Here is a 24833-nt window from a genome sequence, read left to right on the forward strand (position 1 = left end):
CCATAGAGTTGTCGTCTATTACCAATATTCTACGCAGAAAAATTGCTCCAAGCATCACCTTAGAGCTTTTATGTAACTATGTGTGAAGGAAGCATTGAGGTTAGTCACAAGGGAAATAAGACAGTTTCAATCCTCAAGGAGATTTGTGATTTGGGGAGAAACAGTTAATTACACATAACTCAAGGGAAGAAGCAAATATGGTGATGGCTATAAATAGCTAATCTCAAGGTTCCAAGTCAGAATATCTGTGTCACAGTCTTACTTTTTGAATCTCATCTTTGAGCAACAGAAGGTGGGCCTCTCAGGTTTAGGGGCTGTGATTAGACTGTTTCTCAGGTTCATCATGAGTTTAAAAATAGGCTTTGGGGGTGGGATATAGAAATTAACTACTAGTAAAGAGCATCACTGAAATGGAATCCCCACCCAATTGATGGGAGGACATTTTCTTTTTTTATTTTTATTTTCTTTTATTTATTTTTTAAGAAAATTGTATTCAAGTTGACAGAGGACATTTTCATAAGCTGATATGTCTGTATGGCTCTGCTGCCCAAAGTCTTAATTTAATTTCTTGTTTTTTTAGGTGAACCCAAGCCTGATCAGTCAGTTGGAGCAGAACGACTTAAGTTTTGTAGGTCAGGATGTTGATGGAGAGAGGATGGAAATCATTGAACTGGCAAGTAAGTGGGGCTCTTTGTTTTTGAAAATTTTCCTGGTAAACTAACGTCTCATTGTTGTTATATATGAAAATATCATTTGTCGTCATATGTGAAGATCTACGTTGAGACTCATTTTGTTTGCTCTCCTTTTCTTCTCTCCTTTGAAATAAATACGCAACTAAATTTAAACAATATGACTAAATATAAAGTACATGAAAAAAACAAGCCACTTATAATCCCAATCACTTTGGGGCCCACTAGTCTGACTCTACCATAAAATGACACATTGCTCCGAGCCTACCAGTTCTCCTAGCAGTATGCTTCCTTACCATCCTTGCCCCATTTCTGGGCCTCCTCCTCTTGCTAGCCTCTAGGTTACTTGCTCTGGGCAAGGCAGGTGGCCCACCATTGAGTAGCACTCTCCTTTCTCTCTCTTTTGAGGAAGAATGGCCCGGTGCCCACCCCACTACTGGTGACTGGTTTTGATGTCTGTTGTATGTAGAGCCTGGCCCCTCATTCTACCTGGAATCTGCCTTTCCATACCGCTTATGCTCCATGGTCAAGTGTGGGCCAGTTGTTTGACTTGTGAACACTAGTCACTGCACCCAGGGAAGTTCTTAGTAAGACCAAACATGGCACAAGGGGATGGTGACTTCTGTTGAGGAAGACCGCCAAAGAAGTTGTTTATGTGTGGGCTGGGACTCCCTCAAGAGCCTAGGTGCAAACCATCCACCATCACTGATGACACAGAGGACAGTTTTCTCATTCAGAGCTGCAAATACATAGTAAGCCCATGCTTACTGCTGACCCCAGCTCTGTCTTGAACATTACTTATTGCCTGGCCCCTGTTACAGAAATGTTTGCCAACCCCTGTTGTAGATCCACACATACACACTTCATTTAACTTGAACCTAACATGTTCAGGTGCCTGCTTGACCGGTTTGTCCATCTGGATGTTCTAGTGCTTCCAATTCCATTTACTTAAAACTAAGTTTGCATGCTTTCCAAATTAGTTGTTCCTCCTGACTATTTCTGCTAAGTCATCCTCAGTCTCCCTGTTCAGGAGAGGGGGCACCACTGGCATGGGGAGGGGGATCATTCTTTGCAGTGGGGGTGGTTCTGTGCACCATATGATATTTGGCAGCGTCCCTGGCCTCTACCCACCGGATGCCAGTAGCATTGTCCCTCCTTGCCCAAAGTCGCACACCCAAAACCATCTCCACACATTGCCAAGTGTCTCTGAGGGGCACATTCGCCTCTGGTTGGGAACCACTGTCCTAGACCATCAGGCTTAAAATTAGACTTACTTAGTTCCTCTTCCCCTTTATACCCACAACTTGTGATCAGTTGTCAAGTTGTGTAGATTCTGTCTCTAGAAAGATTGAGTTGGGGTTGCATTTCCATCCCTCTCCCCGTCATCCCAACGCATGGCGACTCAGACCCAGAGCGGTACCAAAGCTCCTTTCTGCCTCCAGGCCCTTCCCTCCACAGCACCTCCCAAGGAGGATGGGGCTCTGTGCAGTGCATGTGACACGAATTTGGTGGATAAACCACTCTCATTTATCGAATGCTTAGTTTGTACAGGATACTATAAAAATGGTAGCATGATTTCCTAGAACCTACCTTTCAACCTATCTTCTTTAGGCTCCAGATATTCTGGCCTTACTCTTCTAAATTTCCTACTTCTTTTACCATCTTAGCCCCTGTCACCATCCTCTACTTAAAATTCCTTTTCTCTGTCCCTTTCCTTTTCTGTCTGGAATCTGTTTAGGTTCTTCAGGGGTCCCAGGCAGGGAGCAGAATTAAAGTCGGCAAAGGCTTCTTTGAATGCAGTAACGTGTTACCTGGACCCTCAAAGAGGGAAAGCAGTGGACATTAAGAGCACGCTCACTAGATGCTTCTCACTAGATGCCCTGCGGGGCTTATGTAACTTACAAGATGGGTGACGTTATTCTCACTTTACAGAGAAGGAGGCTGTGGTGCAAAGATGTTGTCTTTGCTGTCCAGCTAGTCACAGGTGGGCCTGGAGCCAAACCAGGTCCTGCCACTGCCTTGGTGGATGTTGTTTTTCTTCTTTTCACCAGACATTCCACCTAAGATTATCAATCCATGCCTGAAGTTTTGAATTAGAAGATAAGGATGTATTTCCTATAGTCTTTTTTTTTTTTAAGGATTTTTAAAATTTATTTATGAGAGGCAGAGACATAGGCAGAGGGAGAAGCAGGCTCCCCACAAGGAGCCCCATGTGGGACCCCATCCCAGATTCGGGATCAGCCCTGAGCCACCCAGGCATCCCTCCTATAGTCTTTCTAATGGAAATGCCCATCATTTAGAATTTTTATAGTGCAGATCCCTGGTCAGGGTTGAAGTCTCTTAAAGCTTTCTGGCATGGGAGAGGGCAGAGAATTTCTTAAGCAGATTACTGTTTGTTTACTTCATTCAAGTACTTACTTTCTTTTAATTCTCCTGGCCCTCCTTATTGTCAGCAAATCCTTAGATGCCTCTTTCATTGCATGGATTTAGTTTCCCATTGACACTTCCAAATTTCACGGGTGTTGGAAAGGAAATGAGAGACGCCGTAAAATCCTGCCATTTTTTAAAAGCTGATTGCAAGGAAATTCAGTTTATTAAGGCAAATTCCCCAGGAGATTCTGATCTTAGCTACCCCTAGAAGCATATCCGTGAATCTCTACATTCCTAAAGGAATTCTAAAAGGAACAATAAAGTTTGAGATTACTATAGTGTCAGAATGTGATTCAAAGCAATTAAGAGCACTATCTAAAAGATACTTTATCTGACTGATAGAACACCATCAAAATAGAAACTTTTTCGTTCTTTCCTCATATTGACCTACGGGACTCTTTTGGAGAAAGTGATTCAGAACAGTGGTCCATTCATTCAAATATTTTGTCCCTAGCCATGACATTATTCACTGCGTAGCTTCTGTCTGCAGTTGTACAAAAGCACAATTACTGTCTGTCTTTCAAAGACATCCCTAGATGCTGTGCTGTAAGAGCCATTGCATCTTAAATTGAAAGCTACTTGCTTCATTTCTTTTCTTCTTTTACTTGAGAGGACACATTCCTGGAAGAAGGTGGCATTCTCCTCACCAGGCTTTCATACCTGAGTGTCCCTCTCATTTAAGGAGGCTTCTTCCTAGATGTGATGTACAGGATTTCCACGCTGGATCTTTCTGGACATAGAGCTGTCCAGTGAAACTTGCTGCAATGATGGACTACTCTGCCCTGTTCAGTGTGGTAGCCACTAGCCATGTGTGGCTACTGAATACTGGATGTGTGCTCAGCTAATTTGAATGAATTTAAATAGCCACATGTGGCTAAGAGCTACCATTTTGTATAGCAGAGCTTTAAATGAGAACTTCACGATAGTGGGCATTTCCATTCAGTCGTCATTTCCTTACTATTGTAGTAGGAGCTTTGGGTCTCCAATTGTAAGTGAGGGGAATTTGTGACTTTGAATTCCATGCTAGATTTTCAGATCATTTTATAAAGCATCTTGTTGAAAGTTACAAAGTTATATTTACTCCCCTCCCCATAAAACTTACATTCTGTCATCGTTGGTTTGATATACATAGCAATTAAAATGATTTTTGAAGTAGGAAATACAGCCCTGACCATGCTCTGTACTATAGTAATTATGAGATTAGAGAGTTGTCCGATTTCTTTTTTTTTTTTAAGATTTTTTATTTATTTATTCATGAGAGACAGAAAGAGAGAGAGAGAGAGAGAGAGAGAGAGAGAGAGAGAGGCAGAGGGAGAAGCAGGCTCCATGCAGGGAGCCTGACGTGGGACTTGATCCAGGGACTCTAGGATCATGCCCTGAGCTGAATGCGGCGCTAAACCGCTGAGCCACCCGGGCTGCCAAGTTGTCTGATTTCTAATTAGAAGTTGCTTCCTAATCTGGGGGGCAAAAATCCAAAACATAGTTTTTGAGAGATCTGATTGGGGGAAGGAATTTGTAATCCTGTAAAAATTCTACCCAGATTTCGAAATGTTGCCCATTTAATTTTTTCCAATCCCAAAGGGGATTCGTGTGTTTAAAAGCAGCTGGGTAAAGCTACTTTTCTGTTCCTATTCCATTTAGGAGAACTTGAATGGCTCACACAGGAGTTTTTTACAACCTCAGTATGAAAATCACTTAATTTCTCCCCCATAATGTAAATAACATATAGTCATGGAAAAGTTTCACACAATAAGGAAAAGTGTAAGAAAGAAAATAAAAATATCTTGATCTCTTACCACCTCAAGCCATAACCACCACTAACATGTTGAAAGGCCATCCTTTTATCACTCTGAGACTCTAAATCACAGGTGATAAGTTGGCATAGGGTGAAATAGGGGTGCCAGTTCCGTTTCATGGAGCCACCCCTGATAAATATCCAACCTAAAGCTGTGACTGGAAAAGTAGTTGTGCTTGCTGCATTCTCAGGGGACTCTTCCCTTGAGACCGGAAACAACCTTGGAGGGGACGGCCAGAGGCCAGCTAAGAGACAGAACGACCTACAGTTCGCCCTACAGTGTGAGGGATACCATGGGAATGGAGTCAACATACATCTACCAAGGGCCTTCAAAAAACTTTGGGCAAGCAGAATTCGTCTCGCCTTTCAAAAATGTTGCTTAATTTTGCTCACTCTAACACCTTGCACAGATAAAATGCCAGATCTCTTATTAAGCGAGATGTGTTTTGCAGCTTGAAATTCTGCTGTGAACACGGTTCATGAGGGGAGCTGTTGGTGATGGTAACGGGTTCATTATCTTACCATTTGATGTGTTTTCTTATTCAAAGATAAGACCTTGAAAGCAGCTCTCTGTTTGTCTGCTTCAGTCACATCATGATTATTCTCATTTCAGATCATCCCTATTTTGTTGGTGTCCAATTCCATCCTGAGTTTTCTTCTAGGCCGTTGAAGCCTTCTCCTCCGTACCTGGGCCTATTACTTGCGGCAACCGGGAACCTGCATGGCTACTTGCAACAGGGATGCAAGCTGTCTTCTAGGTAACCAGCTTACTGCTCTCAGCACCGACCCGAGCTGCCCTTAGCAACATTTTAGGTTTCTCTTGACATTTTAGGTTTCTCTTGAAATCAAACATCATGACAGGATTTTTGTAAAGCGAAGAGTAGGGTTTTTTCTTTCTTAATGATCCTGATTTTTTCTCCGAATGAAAATAATTTCTTCATATCTAACATCAGTAACATGTCGACTTTGGGAATCATGCTGATGCTGGGTATTATTTTAGAAATTTTGTCATTTTGATAGGTGAAAAATGGGCTTTACTTTTGTTGACTCTCTGATTAATGAATATATATAAATATTTTATACGTTTATTTGCTTTTTTAGGAATAGCCTGTTCATACCCTCTGCTCTATTTTTCCTTTTGCTATTATATCCTTTTTCTTACTGATTGGTAAGCTCTTTATATATAAAGGACATTAATCCTTTGTTAGGTTGCAAATACTTTTTCAAACTGGGTTTGTTTGCCTTTGAAGTTATTAATGATAGTTTTCATTTTCCATAAGGAGTTATAAAGAAGGACTTGGGGATCCCTGGGTGGCTCAGCGGTTGGGCGTCTGCCTTCAGCCCAGGGCGTGATCCTGGAATCCCGGGATCGAGTCCCACATCGGGCTCCCTGCATGGAGCCTGCTTCTCACTCTGCCTGTGTCTCTGCCTCTCTCTCTCTATCTCTCTCTCTCTCTCTGTCTCTCATGAATAAATAAATAAAATCTTTTTTAAAAGTTATAAAGAAGGGGGATCCCTGGGTGGCGCAGCAGTTTAGCGCCTGCCTTTGGCCTAGGGCGCGATCCTGGAGACCCGGGATCGAATCCCACATCGGGCTCCTGGTGCATGGAGCCTGCTTCTCCCTCTGCCTATGTCTCTGCCTCTCTCTCTCTCTCTCTGTGACTATCATAAATAAATAAAAATTAAAAAAAATAAAAATTTTTAAAAAAGGGAAGAGAAAAATTAATTAAAAAAAAAGTTATAAAGAAGGACTTTATATAGTCTTTATGTTTTTTTGTAAAAGATTTTATTTTTCAGTAATCTCTACACCCAATGTGGGGCTTAACAACCCTGAAGTCAAGAGTTGCATGCTCCACTGGTTGAGCCAGCCAGGCACCCCTATTTATGTTTTTTTAAAGTTTATGCAGTCAGATCTTTAACTTTTATGGATTTTTCCTTTAGTATAATACCTAAAATCTTTCTTTCCCTTTCAAAAATATCATATAAAAGCAGCCCATTTGTTTTTTTTTTTGTTTTGTTTTGTTTTGTTTTAGCCCATTTGTTTTTCACTAGCACTCTCATGGTTTCAATTTTACAATTTAAATCTGTAATCTGGGGTGCCTGGGTGGCTCAGGCCGTTAAGCATCTGCCTTCAGCTCAGGTCATGATCTCGGGGTCCTGGGATCGAGCCCCATATCAGGCTCCCTGCTCAGCAAGGAGTCTGGTTCTCCCTCTCCTTCTGTCCCTCCCCTTGCCCTGGCTTGTGTGTTCTCTCTCTCCTCTCTCTCTCTCTCTCTCTCCTCTCTCTTCCAAATAAATCTTTTTTTTTAATATTTTGTTTATTTATTCATGAGAGATTCAGAGAGAGGCAGAGAGAGAAGCAGGCTCCATGCAGGGAGCCTGATGCTGGACTCGATCCCAGGACTCCAGGATCACGCCCTGGACTGAAGGCAAGAGGCTCAACCGCTGAGCCACCCAGGCATCCCTCAAATAAATAAAATCTTAAAAAAAAAAATCTGTAATCTATATGTACTTGATAATTGGCATAGTGTGTAAGGTACGATCTGTACACACACACACTCCCGCCCGCTATCCCCATGGTTAATAAGTTGGAAGGATTTCTGTTTTGTTCCACTGATGATTTTTCTCTTATTTCGAACCCTTATCACCCTTTTCATTATCATAGCATTACTGTAAATCAAGACTTTATCTACCCTACGCCCATTATTAAACTTTTTATTTTTATTTATTTATTTTAAAGATTTATTTATTTATGATAGACATAGAGAGAGAGAGAGAGGCAGAGACACAGGCAGAGGGAGAAGCAGGTTCCATGCAGGGAGCCTGACATGGGACTCGATCCCGGGTCTCCAGGATCGTGCCCTGGGCCAAAGGCAGGCACCACCCAGGGATCCCCCATTATTAAACTTTTTAAAATATATATTTTGCTATTTTTCCAGATGAATTATACAATGATTTTTAAAATTAGGTTCAAATTTTAAAAATCCCTTAGGGATTTTCGTTAAAATTTCCTTACATTTAAATATTAGTTTGGGGAGAATGTGTATCTTTACTTCTCATTCGAGAATATTGGATGCAATAACTTGCAAAGTGGGTGGAGCTAGCCAGAATCAGAGAAGGGTTAGGAAGGGTTATTACCACAGTAACTGGATATATATCGTTTAGAAGATTACCTTTGCTGACACTCATCCTAGCAAATAACCCTTGTGATGTTGCAGTAGAGAGCTTCCAGGAGAGGTGTCTGGTGTGTATGCGTGTGTTTGTGTTACACAAGCTCGCTTCTTTGTGACATTACTTTGCTAGGAGAAGCTCACAGCTGTCTCTCATTTCTTTTACACATGTTTTCTTTTTTTCTTTCTTTCTTTTTTTTTTAAGATTTTATTTATTTATTCATGAGAGACACAGAGAGAGAGAGAGGCAGAGACACAGGCAGAGGGAGAGAGAGAAGCAGGCTCCGTGCAGGGAGCCCGATGTGGGACTTGATCCCGGGTCTCCAGGATCATGCCCTGGGCCGAAGGCAGGTACTAAACCACTGAGCTACTGGGGCTGCCCCTACCCATGTTTTCAAATGGGAACAGCTTTACATACTTCCGTGTTGGGTGTCTTACTGAATGAATGCTCACTCCTTGCACCCTTGAACCAGGGCTTTGGTTTTCAAACGGTGCCCAGCGGAGCTGCAGTCTGGGCTGCCGTGAGGAGGAGCAGGTGAGGGGACCCCGGGCTCTTCCCTGCTTCAGCCGAGCAGCTGCACTTTATCAGGCTCGTGTGGCATGGTTGTGCATGAGATTGCATGCGAAGAGAGAGCTCCCTGTGCTCTGACACTGCGTGGCCTATGCAGCAGATTGGGAATACCAGTGTGGTCTCATGTCGCATGTGTGCTGTGACCCTGCTCAGCCACTTCGTAGTCTCCATCATTTCAGGTGCTGGCATGTAAAAGGAGAGTGACAGTGGAGGAAGTTAGATGGCTGGGAGAAATAAGTCACACCAGACTGGTTGGTTGTTTGCAAGCAACAGCTAAGAACAAGTGTTACCTAGTCTGTGTGGACTGGCCACCTGTGTGTTAGATGGCCCCTTGATTCCCGTGGAGGGGGGATGGTGGTCTCTGGGTGCAGCTTACCAGCAGTTGCAGAGAAAAATTGTTGCTTGCTAGCAACTCCTGAGCAAGACTCAGTGTGTCTCGAGGAGAAGGAAAGACTTCTTAATATAACTCAGCTACTGCTATTGGAATTATAGCAGAATAGCAGGCTTCCGTGGTAGAGAATTCCTACATATCCGCTATGATCCGGTGCATTTCTTGAGGGCAGCCAGCACCTTATATATCTTGGTGTCCCTGGCTCCCCAGCACTCGAGGTTGTTTAGTACCCGTTAAAGTAATAACTGTAGGTAGCAGGGGAGGATGGATATGGTCTAGTCTAATTTTGACACCTCGAAGAGAGTTTTCCAGCTAAGAATGGTGACCGTGAGTTAACCCAGTGACAGATACCCAGGTTCTGGAGGAAGCTTGCACTGCAACCCCTCTCTGCCCAGCTCTGTGGCATTAGTAAATGTCAAAAAAGCAAACAACTGCTTTGATGGCCGGTCTCTAATGTGAGCGGGCTTGGTACTGTATTTCTGTCAAACAAGATGACTGTCTGTAATCAACCATAAACAAATGTACTAAGGAATATGAACACTAGCATAATGACTTCCTTTCCCAGAAATTGGCTGACGGTATGTAATTATATGGCACATGTGCAGCTGACATCTTTAAAGCCCAGAATGCAAAAATCTTTGGCTTTGAGCAGGTCCACCTGAACTATAACCTCTGCGGTCTGCCTGTGGAGAACAGTTCTCTTTTAGTGCCTGGGAAGTTGCGGTAAGATGATTATCTTGGGATCTAGAGCTGAAGTCTTGGCTACTCTGCTGTCCATAGAGTGGCAGCAGTTATGAGGACCAGTTCCACCCGGTTTTCAACTTGTAGTTTTCTGTTCAAGAGGCATGACAGTTTTAGGATAGTATTTTTTAGGTTTTTATAAGCTACTCAAAAGTACATGCCAAATCAAATTGAAAGGCTTTGTTTTGGGGGTTCCCCGAGACGACCCACACATTTGATGATTCACTAGAAGGAAATCAGAATATAGTTGTACTCATGGTTAAAATTCACTTCGGTGACAGAGTAAGCATACCCAGCTGGCTCAGTAAGAAAAAAAGGTGTAAGTGGGGTCTGGAGAAACCTATTTGCAGGTTTCCTATGCTCCCTCCCTCCCATGAGAGGTCCTGCAGAGCTCACCTCCCCTTCAGCAGTGAACATGCAGCAACATGTGCTTGATGTTTATGGCCAGAGAAGCCCATCTGAGACTCAGAGTTTAGGGTTTTTATTGGGGCTGGTTTCATAGGCATTCTCTACCTAGTAACCACTCAGATTCCAGACTCTCAGAAGGAAAGCAAGCATTCACCATAAATCACATCAGCCTACACCCAGTGAAATGACCTTATCAGTTGCTAATGGAGAACACAATCTGAAAGTCAAGTTCCTGAGTCCCTCCTTAAGCAGGACCTTCTAAACATAGCAGCCTCAGGCCCGCTGTGTTAACTCTTTTTATGCACAAGTCTAATAAGCCAGTTTTAGAAAAAACAAATCCAGTGGGAGATTGTTGTAATTCTTTGCTGAGCTCTCTCCTCTGGTATGTAAACATAATCTGTCCCACGTACAAAAGGTGACCGCACATTTGCATGGTTTTGCTGGCATATCATCTAATAGAATGAGACTGTTTCATGTGATTATAAGAAGACTATTATTAGAGGCTTATACTAAATAGACTATACAAAGGTGCTTGTAATTTTGAGTTCTTTAGTATCTAGAAACAGAATATATCATCTCTGTTCAGAATTCCATTTTTAAGCAACTGGAAACAGAAGAGGGATCAGAGTCCAAAGTTATTCCGAGGTTTTTTTCCAGCACGTGGTTCTCTGGGGCTGCCCTGCAGGGCTCTTAGGCTCACTCACCTACATACCAAGTTGAGAAACACCTTTCAGTTTGGATGATGCTATCATTTCTCATGCCCATTTGTCATGCCCACATGTCAGGTCAGAGTAAAACTCTCCTGCTTGCAGAGTGCTTGTTCCATGTTGGAAAGCAAGAACTTAGATGGGGCGCAGTCAGCAGTTCACAGACATGCAGCTCTTTGAGGTAATGTATTTTTAAAGTATAAAGCCAGGATTTCAAGACATTTGAGCAGCATTTTATCCTAGGTTTTAGGACCCTGGATTCCATGCCTCCACCTGACATATACTACCTTTTGTACAGAGAAATCGACTTTTTGTGGCAAAACAGGAAGCAGTCTGGTACAGAAACGAGAAGGGAAATTACTCAGTGATTCTCTATATTTGCTTGACTTTTTTCAGGCCGAACTCAAAAGTTGAAACTACTTTATAATCAAAAGGCCCTTAAAGGAACTACATACCCAGAGCCAGATCTTTCCATTTCCCGATACCTTGTGTACTCCTAGGATTTGAGTCCATTCTCTCCTTCATGCTTATCCTTATCTCTCCGTTTTTATCTTTGGGTCCTGGCAGCAATCAGGGAGAGAAGGTGACCATTTTCATTCACCATTGTCTCTAGTTTCTCTTCTGTGACTCTCTTTGGATTTTCCATCTAAGTGACATGCTGGCTTCCAGCTTGGAAATATTTTCTGGTTGACTTCTAGATGTAGCATTGCAGAAGATTTTGAAAATAGAAAGAAAGGACCTGTAAACCCACCAGCCTAACACACTGTGTTCATTTTTAGGATTTCCTTCCAATCTTTATTCTATATCCATACATGGTTCATTCCATGATTATAATCACTGTTCTGTGACTTCACTCTTCTCTGCATCAGTTTCTTTATAAAAAGGGCATGGTAATGGTACCCACTTGACATGGTACCCACTTAATGAAGATGAAGTTTCATACTAAGTATAAAGCACTTAGCACAGTGTCTGGTCTATGGTGCGAAATTAAATGGAAATTATTATTATTATTTTTTAAGTAAGCTCTGCCAGTAACATGGGGACTGAACTCACAACCCTGAGATCAAGAGTCACACTCTACTGACTGAGCCAGTGAGGTGCCCCTGAGTAGGAATGATTGTCATTAATTTTACCTTAGTTCTGGTCTTCTTCATCTCTTGCCTTCCACAAAGCTTCCTATCTGGTCTCTATCCCTTCAGCTTTCCTCTTCTCAATCCATCTTCCTACATTATTTTGGAATTTAAAACTCTCAGTGGCTTCCCTTGACTTAGAGAACAAAATGCACACCAATCCATAGGGAACAGCTTGCAGTCCCTTGATCTCCCTAGAAGCTTTTAATGCCTTTGCCTCAGCTAACACTGCTTTTGTGGCCCTTGATTTATCAGTGTATATACATACATTCCTGAACTACTTAGTGAGAGGCGAACACCAATCTCTTGTTAGGATGCTAGTTCCCCGAATCATTCCTGACCCTGGGCATGGGGAGGCCTCTCTATTGATTGTAGCATCTGCCTTTCTCCCTCTAAGGCATACTTATCTCCCCCTTGGGTACCTCTTTCCTTTGACTAGGAGGGTAAGATACTCTTTCCCCCTGCAAGAATCTGATGTGTATTTCCCAGCGCTATTTTAAACTTGGAATCACCTTGCCTGTTTTTTTCTTAAACTTTAGGGTGCATGGTTGATGTTGTCAAGGACCATTCTTGCAATGTGTGGTGTGCAGGGGCCAAAGGCAAGCAGCCCCAAGATGGGCCACTTTGGCATAAAGATTATTCCAGGTTTGAAGGGGTTTGGGACAGATGTCAAAATATGCCGCTTTGGCACGTGGACTGTTTGGAGCTGAAGGCAATCAAGACCCTGAAGGCGGGCAGCCCCGGTGGCACAGCGGTTTAGCGCCGCCTGCAGCCCAGGGCGTGATCCTGGAGACCCTGGATCAAGTCCCACGTCAGGCTCTCTGCATGGAGCCTGCTTCTCCTTCTGCCTGTGTCTCTGCCTCTCATTCTCTCTCTGTGTCTCTATGAATAAATAAAATCTTTAAAAAAAAAAAAAAAAAAGACCCTGAAGGCTTAAGAGAAACTTCTGTCCCTCCAGGTTTCTTCTGTTCATCTGTCGCATTCCCTTTATGCCTAGTCCAGGGTGGAGTATCTTAAAGAGAACAGGAAATTCTTGCTCCCCAACAGGTGCAAATAGTTTGTTTCTTTGGGGACAGGGTGGATGAGTAGAGCAGGTGCTATGGATTTGATTTCTGGATTTGCTACTTACTAGGCACTTTTTTCTAAGTCTCTACTTCTAAACCTCAGGATCTTCATCCTTGTGGGCTGCTATAAAGAATAGTTGAGATGGTGCTTTGTAAATTTTTAAAAAATATTTTTAGTTTTTTATTTGTGAGAGACAGAGAGAGGCAGAGACACAGACAGAGGGAGAAGCAGGTTCCCCATGGGGGAGCCCAATATGTTACTCAATCCCTGGACCCAGTGATTATGCCCTGAGCTGAAGGCAGATCCTCAACCACTGAGCCACCCAGGCGTCCTGGTGCTTAGTAAATTTTAAATTCACATAAAAATATGACATTTTCCCCTTTGTTACATTTCCAGCAAAAGTGAACTGGAAAAAAATGATTCTTTTTTACCAGTTTTTTAAACACCCTTTAAAACAGCACCATTTAAAAAAAAAACAAAAAACAAAAAACAAAAAAAAAAACAAAACAAAACCAGCACTGTTGTTTGTCACCAACTCCATACCTTGAGACTTTTTTTTGGTAAAGTGCTGCTAATAAACCACATTTAAGTACATTTTCCATTAGGGATTAAATGTTGATTAAAAGGTGCTCTTTATTGATGGTGGTCCACTGCAGTGCTGATGATATGGTGCCAGCCAGGAATGGAGTTAATAGTGATAGAGACTACTGTGCTTTTAATGCCCTGCTGGGGTTGTAGTCTACCATTTATTATTCAATGCAAAACTCATCAAAGCATAGTAAGTTTTTATTCCAATGCTCTTACATTTTATGGCTTCCAGGGGCTCTTTGAAAAGGAAGTAAGTGTAGCAGTAACAATGCTTTGGAGAAAACTGTGTGCATGGCAACCTGTTTTAAAACATGCTTTTTCTACATGAAATGGATTTTGATACAAAGTATTGCAGGAACTCATGCATGCTGGGAATCCGAAGTATGCCATCAAAATTTTTAAAAATTCCAATCACCTCTTTCTGTTAATGGAGTAGAAGTGGTTTAATGGCTGCCCCTGGGGTGGCATAAAAGGTGGGCTATATGAGGCATTACCATATCTTGTCCTAGCGCCTTGGAATATATATGTTTTCTTATATTGGGAATTTATTAGGAACCAGGAATCTTTGACAAACAAATGACTATGATAAACCTTTTTTTTTTTTTGTCAAAGAACCGCATGTAAATTGTTGCAGACAAGTCTCATAAATCAAGCTGGTTTTGTAAGGATAGAGATTCCCATGAGTCACTGTTGGTGATTTTGATTTTATCTTGTAAAAAATAATATAGGGGGCATCTGGCTGGCTCAGTTGGTAAAGCATGTGATTCTTGTCCTCTGGGTTGTGGGTTCCGGCCCCATATTGGGCTTGGAGCCTGCTTAAAAAGATTATATAAACCTTTTTGGAAAGAGTACTTCCATTATTTGGGGAGTGCATGCATGCATGAGAGACATTTGCCATGATTTTAATTAACTGTGGATAGCCAGACCTTAAAAAAAATTTTTTTAAGGAGTGACAAGGAGAATCATTGGATGGTGATTATAGTTTGTTGTTTTTTAAATCATTATTCATTTTTTTTAACATTTTTAAAAAGATTTTATTTATTCATTCATGAGAGACACAGAGAGAGAGGCAGAGTCACAGGCAGAGGGAGAAGCAGGCCCCATGCAGGGAGCCCAACGTGGGACTCGATCCCGGGACCCCAGGATCACGCCCTGGGTCGAAGGCAGGTGCTAAACTGCTGAGCCACCCAGGGATCCCCCTATTCATTTGTTTTAAAATTGGTGCTATCCAATAGAACTTTCTGCAATGATGGAAATGTTCTATAAGCTACACTGCCCAAGGTGACAGTCACCAGCCCAACATGACTATTTGTTGGGCAGTTAGGTATGAGGGAGGAGGGATAAAACAGATGCTACCAATACCCTCAGAGCCACCCCTGAGAGTTAACAGCCACACACCTTCAGAGCCACCTCTAAGGGCTAACGGAAGCAGAAAGGCCTAGCCACAGAGCCAGCTCAGAAGCCACAAAGGGACTTCTGAGAGCTGAGCATGCGCCCAAAAGGCACAATTTGTCCTTAAGGTCACAGCAAAAGCTCATTAGAAACTCATAAATATACAATACATAAACAAATACGATCATAACAGAATGCATCATGGGTAGGTGCATGCGCAGAAGACAAAAATGTTATGTAACCATCAGCTGTCAATCAAACATGTCAATCAAAGCCAAATTTACATATGCAGAAAGCAGGTTTAAGAGGTTGCAGCTAGAGCTTCTTGGGGCCCTTGCCCCTCTTGCTCTAGCAGTGGCCTGCTTTCTCTCTTGAAAGTGTACTCTGGGTGGCGCAGCGGTTTAGCGCCTGCCTTTGGCCCAGGGCGCGACCCTGGAGACCCGGGATCGAATCCCACATCGGGCTCCCTGCATGGAGCCTGCTCCTCCTTCTGCCTGTGTCTCTGCCTATTTCTCTCTCTCTGTGACTATCATAAATAAATAAACATTAAAAAAAAAAGTGTACTCTACTTCTCCACTTAATCAACCCTATGTTCCCATTCTGGTCTTGGGTCTCCAATGCTTTGGTGTATCTGGGACAAGAACCGAGCGACCTGGTAACATACTGAGCACTCGAAGTGCAGCTTAATATGTGTGAGTGAGGAGTGAGATTTTCAATTCAATTCGGTTTTAATGGATTTAAATTTGTAGATATTTGTAATCCATTTTTTAATGGATTAAATTTGCAGATAGCATCATGTGGCTTGTGGCTCCCATATTGGGTAGTGCAGGTTTAAAACTTCCCCTCCTCGGGATCCCTGGGTGGCGCAGCGGTTTGGCGCCTGCCTTTGGCCCAGGGCGCGATCCTGGAGACCCTGGATCGAATCCCACGTCGGGCTCCCAGTGCATGGAGCCTGCTTCCCCCTCTGCCTGTGTCTCTGCCTCTCTCTCTCTATGTCTGTCATGAATAAATAAAGAAAATCTTTATAAAAAAAAAAAAAAAAAAAAAACTTCCCCTCCTCAAATATATCAAGACACACACATGTGGATCTGTATTCTGTGGCATTTCATAAAGTTTAACATGTAAGACCTTCATATCGAATAATTTTCTCTACTGAGAAATGCGTGTGTGCCCATGTGTGTGTACAGAGAAGATTATTTAAAAAGATGGGTTAGTCTTAAGATAGAGCTGAGATGTTGCGAATTAAGTGAAAATATACCCAGACAAGTATATCTTATGACTTCTTTAAGTTTGTTCTGTGTGAAACAAAAATGAACCCCTAAGTCATATGCAGCACAGAGTACTCACATTTTATTGAACGTGCGGGAGCCACTGCTATTCTGTGTGTGGTGATGATCCAGATTTTATTTCTAGCACTTGTTTTTTGTTGGCACCTGGGTGCCCTAAAATGAGCACGTTGAGCAGCAAGGCCTATTTTGATGATTCTGTTCTTGAGTGCCGTGATTTATTTCATTGTCCTACTTCTGGTTCCTGACACATATGAAAGAAAATCAGTGAACCCACTCATTTGCCTTAGAAATGAGTAAACTCAAGCAGAGTCTCCCTATGTCATTTTGATGTGTTGTCAGAGTTTGGGGCAGCCAGCCATCAGACAGAAATGAGAGCTGTTAGGTTGGAAACAGACCCACCCAAGTCTGCTGGCTAATGTGGGCAGGGAAGTATTTGGTACAAGAAACAATTCTGAAAATCACGCAATTGGCAGTTTTTATGACTTCTTTCTATTTCCATGACTTTTTGAGAGATACCATGTTATAAATATATTTTTTAAAGATTTTATTTATTTATTCATGAGAGACACAGAGAGAGAGAGAGAAAGGCAGAGACACAGGCAGAGGGAGAAGCAGGCTCCCTGCAGGGAGCCTGACGCGGGACTCCATCCCTGGTCTCCAGGATCAGGCCCTGGGCTGAAGGTGGTGCTAAACCGCTGAGCCACCCAGGCTGCCCTCATGTTATAAATACATAATTCTCAAAAACAGCAACAGCCTATAATTGTATATAGTCTTCAGAGCACATTTATATACATTCTCTTTTGGCCCTTATGTGGTTGTGGGTATTGTTACTTCTTTTTTTCTAGATAGACTCTCAGGAGTCAAGTGACCAGTCCAAATGTACATGGTTCATAAATAGTACAACCAGGAGTGTGAGGGGGAAGATGTGCGTCCACCTTACTCTTCCCTGGGCTCAGAAGTAGGGAAGAAAGCAAGTATAAAATCTGATGCCTGAGAAAATGGAATTTCCTTGGCTCTTTGGCCTTCTTGCTTGTGGAGTCAGTGGACATGGCCCGAGGTGCTGCGGGTACATTGCAGCACAGCTAAGACTTGAGCTTGTGGCCTTGGTTGGTGTGATGGGCCTTCTGGTCCCACCTCGAATGAGCTGTGTGCTGGGTTAATCAACTGAACACCCTAACCTTCATTTCTTCTCCCAGAGGAAGTTGAGCGCAACTTCCAGTTCCCTCTTTGTTGCACAGAACCAGGAAGGACTCGACATTTGTGTAATGAGAGTGCATGGATAAGGAAGGACATAATCAACTTTTGGGGGCAGTTTTTTAAAAAAGCATTCTTTAGTTATTCCTGTGTTTTCTTTATTGGAAACCCTTTTGTAACAGTAGAAGTGATTTTCCTGCTCTAAAATCTAAGTAAGAGGTATCTTCTGCTTGTTTTGAGACTCTGTTGATTTCTATGTTTATCTAACATATCTTGACTTTTCTGCCAATCCTTAATCTTCTATCTCCTCTCCATACTTCAGCCCCACCCCCACAGCCTTTCCAGTATTTTGTTCAAAAGTCAGGGAGGAGAGTGAGGTTGTCTTTTACATTGCTGTTTATGTATTTATTGATACTCGCTCCATATGTGTAGAGTAAATCTTCGTCTCCTAACCTGTCAGCATAGGATTTCTTCAGTTGTTCCCTTTCCTCCTTTAAAAAAAGGAAAAAAAAAAAAAAAAAAAAAGAATGGGGAGGTGTCTGGGTGGCTCAATGGTTGGGCGTCTACCTTTGGCTCAGCATGATCCTGGGGCCTGGGGATTGAGTCCCATGTTGAGCTCCCCTCAGGGAGCCTACTTCTCCCTCTGCCTGTGTGTCTCTCATGAATAAATAAATAAAATCTTTTTAAAAAATGGATTTTCACATGTTATGGAATTCAGACTTATTTGCTATAGGTCAGCAAAAAGTTGGTCAAGGCTAGGAATGGTTCAGGCAGAAAACACTTCTTGGCAACGTCGCCTCTACAGATTGGTAGCACTCCTGTAGAGTTGATCTACTAGCTGATTTATTTGGAACTGAGCAAGAGGAACCCCAGCCTAAGCCTATGGCTCGAAGCAAAACTATAATTGCAAGGTTATGTCATGGAGAAGGTGTACCTCTGACAGAACCCAACGTGGCAGTATCTATATCAGTAATTGGTCCCGTATTGAATACTATATGTGGCTCGACGTAGTCAGAGCATCCCATAAAGCTGCTGCTTCTTTTCAAAAATATTTTACTTATTTATTCATGAGAGACAGAGAGAGAGGCAGAGACTCAGGCAGAGGGAGAAGCAGGCTCCATGCAGGGAGCCCAACGTGGGACTCGATCCCAGGACCCAGGGATCACGACCTGAGCCAAAGGCAGACGCTCAACTGCTGAGCCACCCAGGTGCCCCTTATAGAGCTTCTAATGTGAAAATAGCATACAAATTATTTCTTTTTTGAAATTTTTTTTATTTTAAAAGATTTTTATTTATTTATTCATGAGAGACACACAGAGAAAGGCAGAGACCCAGGCAGAGGGAGAAGCAGACTCCATGCAAGGGAGCCTGTCGCCAGACTCGATCCCGGGTCTCCAGGATCACACCCTGGGCCGAAGGCAGGCTCTCAACCACTGAGCACCCAGGGAATCCCCCAAATTAGTTCTCAAAGCTTTGGATGTATGAGAATGTTTGTTGGAATGGAAAATTTAATGCTGCTGGTCTCTACTAGTGGTCTTCAGAAGATTATAAATTTTAATGTAAATTGAAATGATTTTATAAATTTTCTGATTTTATAAATTTTACTTCCAACTTAAGATGCAAGCGAATAATCAGCTCCTCTGAAAAAAGACCATGGTGTGTGTTTGGACTCACCTCTTTCTGTAGTGACTAGACAGTGCTAGTAGACTATCCCTTGGCATTTTCTCTGAGTGGATATTAAGTATGAAAAGTGTTTGGAATTGTAAATGCAGTAAGTGTCCAGGGTTTTTTACAACTTGCTAAATTAGCTCCTCTTTTGATCTAGTGATAGATACAGCGATGCCAGTGATGACAGCTTTTCAGAGCCAAGAATAGCTGAGTTGGAAATAAGCTGAAACTAATGACTCGGAATAATCAGGACTGCCTGAGAGGGTAAGATGGAATCTTCAAGTATTCTCTATCTGTCTTAGAGACAAGCTGTTGTCCTGGTGGAGAAGGGAGCATCTTATGACTTGCCTTGCAGGATTTTGCTCTCTCGGGATGCTCCTATTTGATCAGCATAGGTAGCGGTCAAATAGGAGTATCCCAGGTCATAGTTAGGACAGACCTGACGGCCAGTCATACTTTTGAGAAACTGGAATGCACCTGAGGCTGGGGAGAAATATGTAAGAGCACCTGTAAATGGAGGCTATAGTGGTTAGAGTTGTAATAAGTCAGCAAATGTGTTCCATAAAGGGCTGGAGAGTAAATATTTTAGGATTTGTGGGCCGTGCGGTCTCCGTTGCAACTATTCTGCTTTGCCATTACAGGGGAAAAGCATAAAGGAATGGGCATGGCGGGTGGGGGGTGGGGGTGACTGGGTGGCGGGCACTGAGGGGGGCACTTGATGGGATGAGCACTGGGTGTTATGCTATATGTTGGCAAATTGAACACCAATAAAAAAAGAATGAATGGGCATGGCTGTGTCCCAATAAAACTTTATTTACAAAAGCAGTTTGGTGACCCCCGGTTTAGGTCATTCATGGAAAAACAGATTTCCTTGGGTTTGTATGAAATAAAATGGTCTTTTATTTCTTTGAAGGGAGATGCCTGAGACTGGCTTGGCTTCTGAGGGCCGCTTATTTTTCCCACGGCTCTTTTAGGCTTTATGAGGGAGGATAGCAGCCTGGAGAGCTTTATTAGATTCAAGTTCTGAGGCTGATAGTGCCTGGGATAACTCCAGCGTTACGGCTGCCGTGAAATGGATGAGCAGCTCTCTTTCATAGACAGCAGCTTCTGGAAACTGTAAAGAGTTAATCGCTCCATTATGAGCTCTCTTCATATCACTTAGGGATAGGATATTCATGTTCACCAGAGAAAGCATCTCTCTATTTATGTTTGCCTCAAACATAAAGTCCTTTAGGAGCAAACCAAGATGGTGCAAAGGCTAGCTGGAGGCACTTTACAGTCTTAGTTTCCAATGTTGCTAATACTTACATTCTTTTTCTTCTTCTTTTTTTAAGGCTCTGAAGTAATTGAAGCCAGGATGAAGGAACTGAGGAAATCACACTCTTAAAGAATCCCTTTATTTTCCACTAAACATGGATGTAGACCTTCGAAGGAGATCTAATAATAGAGAAACCAGAACCAAAAGGCCACCACCCTTTTTACTCTAGAGGTGGCCTTTGGTTCTCACAAATTTCTGTAGCCAATTAAACTTTTCCCAACAACCTCGTGGGGGAGAAAGTGTATTTGTGTTTTGTCCGGTGTGTGGTGATGTCCAGGTGGTGAGCGAGGATCCGGGTTCCAGAACCTTCCCTGTGCACACATGATAGGGAATTTTGAGTCAAAAGAGTTATTCTGTGACCTGGAACTCAATCCCAGATTTTTGTGTGGCCCAAGCTTCTTTCAGTTTGTCACTCTCTTTATTTTTAGTTAAAATTAAACAAGTCCAAGAGTGGGGGGTGGCAAGTAAGGCCCTCGCCGCAGGCGGGCAGAATGTAAGGGGGGATAAAAATATATATTATATATGTATATTAATTGGGGCAGAATTCACATAACATGGAATTAATAAGCATTTTATTTATTTTTTTTAATTTTGATTGATTTGAGAGAGTGAGAGTGTGAGAGAGCACAACGAGGAGAGGAGGAGAGGGCGAAGCAGAATTCCCTCAGCAGGGAGCCTGACACAGTGCTCAATCCCAGAGCAGGATCATGACCTGAGCCCAAGGCAGGCTCTTAACAGACGGAGCCACCCGGGCACCCCTATTTTATTTTGTTTTAGAATTGATCGTTTTATTTTTATTTTTTCCTTTTTAAAAAGATTTTATTTCTTATTCAGGAGAGACACACAGAGAGGGGCAGAGACACAGGCAGAGGGAGAAGCAGGCTCCATGCAGGGAGCCCCATGTGGGACTCGATCCCGGGACCCGGGAATCACGCCCTGGGCCAAAGGCTGACTCTCAACCCTGGGTCTAGGTGACCCTAGGATTGACCATTTTAAAGTGAACAGCTAGGGGATCCCTGGGTGGCTCAGCGGTTTATCGCCTGCCTTTGGCTCAGGGCGTGATCCTGGGGTCCCGGGATCGAGTCCCACATCGGGCTTCCTGCGTGGAGCCTGCTTCTCCCTCTGCCTGTGTCTCTGCCTCTCTCTGTATCTCTCATGAATAAATAAAATCTAAAAAATAAAAAAATAATAAAGTGAACAGCTAAGGAGCATCAGGTACATTTGCAACATTGTGCGACCAGGACGGTGTCCAGTAGGCTTCCCAATGCCCCTGTTGAATGAGCTTGAGAGGCAGTTGTGGCTCACACCTGTGCTTCCCGACACTCAAATATTTTAACTGCTCAGTTAATTTTGTGTGTGTGTGATTGTCTTTGGCCTTTTAACTTTTCTCACTTAGTGCTGTCAGGTGTTACAGCATTATTTTGTAAGACGCTACAGAAAATTCATCTACCCGACACAAAAATATTAAAGAGCTTTCAGGCTCCACTTGTGAAAATTACAACTTGAAGATCACAAGAGGCTCGGAATGAAAAGCCCACAAGGTAGGTTGAAAGCTGGAATAGGCCTCAGGGAGAGAGGGATGTAGGCGGAAACAACACGCGTGGGTACTCCGGCTTAAATGGCAGTTTTCAATGGTGATTATTATGATTTCTAATCACTTGTACCAAAGTGCTTTCACTGTGGGGTAATGATGCATGTAAATAGGACTAGAAGAAGGGCTCTTAAAAACTATAAACCAGCCCTTTTGTTGTTACTAGGGGAGGTTTTCCTCTTTTGGAGACACCCTTGAACTTGGAATCCACCAAAGGCTTAATGGTAGGAGCACAATGGTAGGAGCACGGCTGCTCAGAATAGTGCAGCGGCGTCGCACATGACTACGGAGAAAGTCAGTATAAATCATTCATTCCAGAAATGTATCTTGAGGGGATCCCTGGGTGGCTCAGCGGTTGGTGCCTGCCTTCGGCCCAGGGCCTGATCCTGGAGACCCAGGATCGAGTCCCACGTCGGGCTCCCTGCATGGAGCCTGCTTCTCCCTCTGCCTGTGTCTCTGCCTCTGTGTGTGTGTGTGTGTGTGTGTGTCTAATGAATAAATAAATAAAATCTTTTTTTTAAAAAAAGAAATGTATCTTGAGCTCTCAGCAGGAGCCACGCATGGTATAAGGCGCTGGGGCAAAGACGGGAGCAGAATTTGCCCTTATAGGGCCCAGGGCAGGCTGTCCCCATATGGGCCTCTGGGCATAAAGAGGAGTTCAAAGTAATCAAAACCTGACAGCCCCAGGAGAAGCTCTCTTCCGGCCCTGGGCCACCTACACTTACGTTGGAGCAGAGAGCCTGGCCATTCCAGAAGCTCCTCTTTACCCAAGAACCTTCTCTGCCTAACAGGGCAACCTTGTTTTTCCAAACAACCTTCACCTTCCTGCTGATGAGCTTTTTCCCCTTTCCGTCCTCGCCCCTCTCCTGAGTCCATATAAGCTTGGATCTTGCTTCATCGTCTTTGGAATTTCCACGTCTGCGTGCGTTCCTCTTAAGTGTGCTATTAAATGTGATGTTCTCTCGTTCCTCTGTTTCAGGTCAATTCGATTCTTAGTCCGGCTAGAAAGACCCTGGAGGGCAGAAAGGAAGGTCTTCCTCCCCAACACCCTCAAAATAAGTCGCTTTGGTATAAGAATTATTTTAGACTGATTTTAAGGAAATAGCAGACGGAGGAAAAACTCTGAAAACTGAGTCGAAGTTACCATCGTGGACATGTTATTAACTGCCATTTGGTTTTCTCCCATTATTCTGTCTTTTATACCAGGGGGTGTCTTCCATCCCAGGCTTTGATGGAGATAGAACTTGAACTTGTGAGCTGCTTTTTGCCATGCAGCTTTAGTCTTTAAGGTTCATGTCCAGGGAGATCTCTAAAACACGGTGGCAAATGTATAGATGCCATTCAGTTTTCTCTCTGAAATGGGGCTCATTTTCCATCGTAGCACTTTCCTTGGTACCACTTTCTCTTCTGAGAAGGATACCGGTGAAAAGCTGGGGAATCCAGGTCGTCCCATGGGATTACATAGTTCATTTTGAAGCCTCACTGTCAGATTTTAAACGTTTCATCTTTCTCTTGAACAAGAAATTGTTTTGAAAATAGATGTATTGCTTTGATTGGTTTTTTCCTGGGGGAGACTGTGTGTTCAGTTAATATGCTGGGAGTATTTGAGATTGATAGTAAGATAAAAGCCAGGAAACTACACTTTTCTATGCTGAATTACCCTCTCAAGGGGTTTCTGTGAAGTAGAGAAACCTCATCGCTTGCCACAGGCCAGGATGATGAGACTACTTGTTGTAATTTAGGTCACCTCTGTAGAGAATTTAATGGCAAGAGATGAATATTATTTCAAGCTATCTAAATTTCTGGAGTAGCAACTTCTGAATTTATTTAAGATTTATTTTTTATTTTTCAAGAGCATGAGCAGGAGGGGCAGAGGGAGAGGGAGAGAGAATCTCAAGCAGACTCCATGCTGAGCGGAGACCGACGTGGGGCTGGATCTCAGGACCCTGAGATCATGACCTGGGCTGAAACCAAGAGTCAGATACTTTACCAACTGTGCCACCCAGGTGCCCCTGCACAAGACTATATTATTTAAATGTCAAATTTGAGAAGTATGACACCTCAGAAGTAATTTACCACCTAGAATGTGACTTCTTTTTTGCCACCATTGATTTGAGCCAGGGAGATTTCTGATAGGATAAGAGTTTTTCCTGGCTTTTGATACACTTTCTCTTTTCCTTTTTTTTTTTTTTTTAGATTTACTAATTTATTAGAGAGAGAGAGTGAGCATGCACTTGAGCACAAGCCGAGGGAGGGGCAGAGGGAGAGGGAGAGAAGCCGACTCCCTGCCGAGCACAGAGTCCAACTAGGGATTGATCCCAAGACCTTGAGACCATGACCTGACCTGAAACCAAGAGTGGGACCCTTAACCTACTGAACCACCCGGGCACCCCAACACTTTTGCTTTTCTGAGTGAATATCACAACTCCATGGTTTTATCCCATAAACTCGATGTTTTTCTTCTGTTCTCTGTTATCTTTCCTTTATTCCAACCTTCCCAAGCTTAACTCTAACTTGGGTTGAAGGGAGATCTGTGTTAACCTGTGTCAGAATGAAGAAGTTAAAAGCATGATTGCATTTTCTTTACTGGTTGGAGGAGGCACTATCTGAAGCAGGAGGCTGGGGCACCTCGGTGGCTCAGCGGTTGGATGTCTGCCTTTGGTTCAGAACATGATCCCAGGATCTGGGATCGAGTC

General features: G+C 43.0%; 1 protein-coding gene across 10 annotated transcripts in view; it reads left to right on the forward strand.

Annotated features, from left to right (window-relative positions):
* Positions 1–20769, forward strand: part of CTPS2 (CTP synthase 2) — a 108900-nt gene extending 88131 nt beyond the window's left edge. For 9 of the 10 annotated variants that reach the window (XM_072816595.1, XM_072816596.1, XM_072816599.1 and 6 more), the window contains 4 exons: positions 581–677; positions 5528–5672; positions 19386–19492; positions 20563–20769. In XM_072816595.1, coding sequence (XP_072672696.1) covers positions 581–677; positions 5528–5672; positions 19386–19455 — 312 coding nt within the window. In that variant the 3' untranslated portion in view covers positions 19456–19492; positions 20563–20769. The remainder of the gene's footprint in view (positions 1–580; positions 678–5527; positions 5673–19385; positions 19493–20562) is intronic. The other variant, XR_012026441.1, reaches the window with a different exon arrangement.
* Positions 20770–24833: the final 4064 nt, after the last annotated feature.

Source organism: Canis lupus, chromosome X (genome assembly GCF_048164855.1).
Source record: "Canis lupus baileyi chromosome X, mCanLup2.hap1, whole genome shotgun sequence".
Classification (NCBI taxonomy): domain Eukaryota; kingdom Metazoa; phylum Chordata; class Mammalia; order Carnivora; family Canidae; genus Canis; species Canis lupus.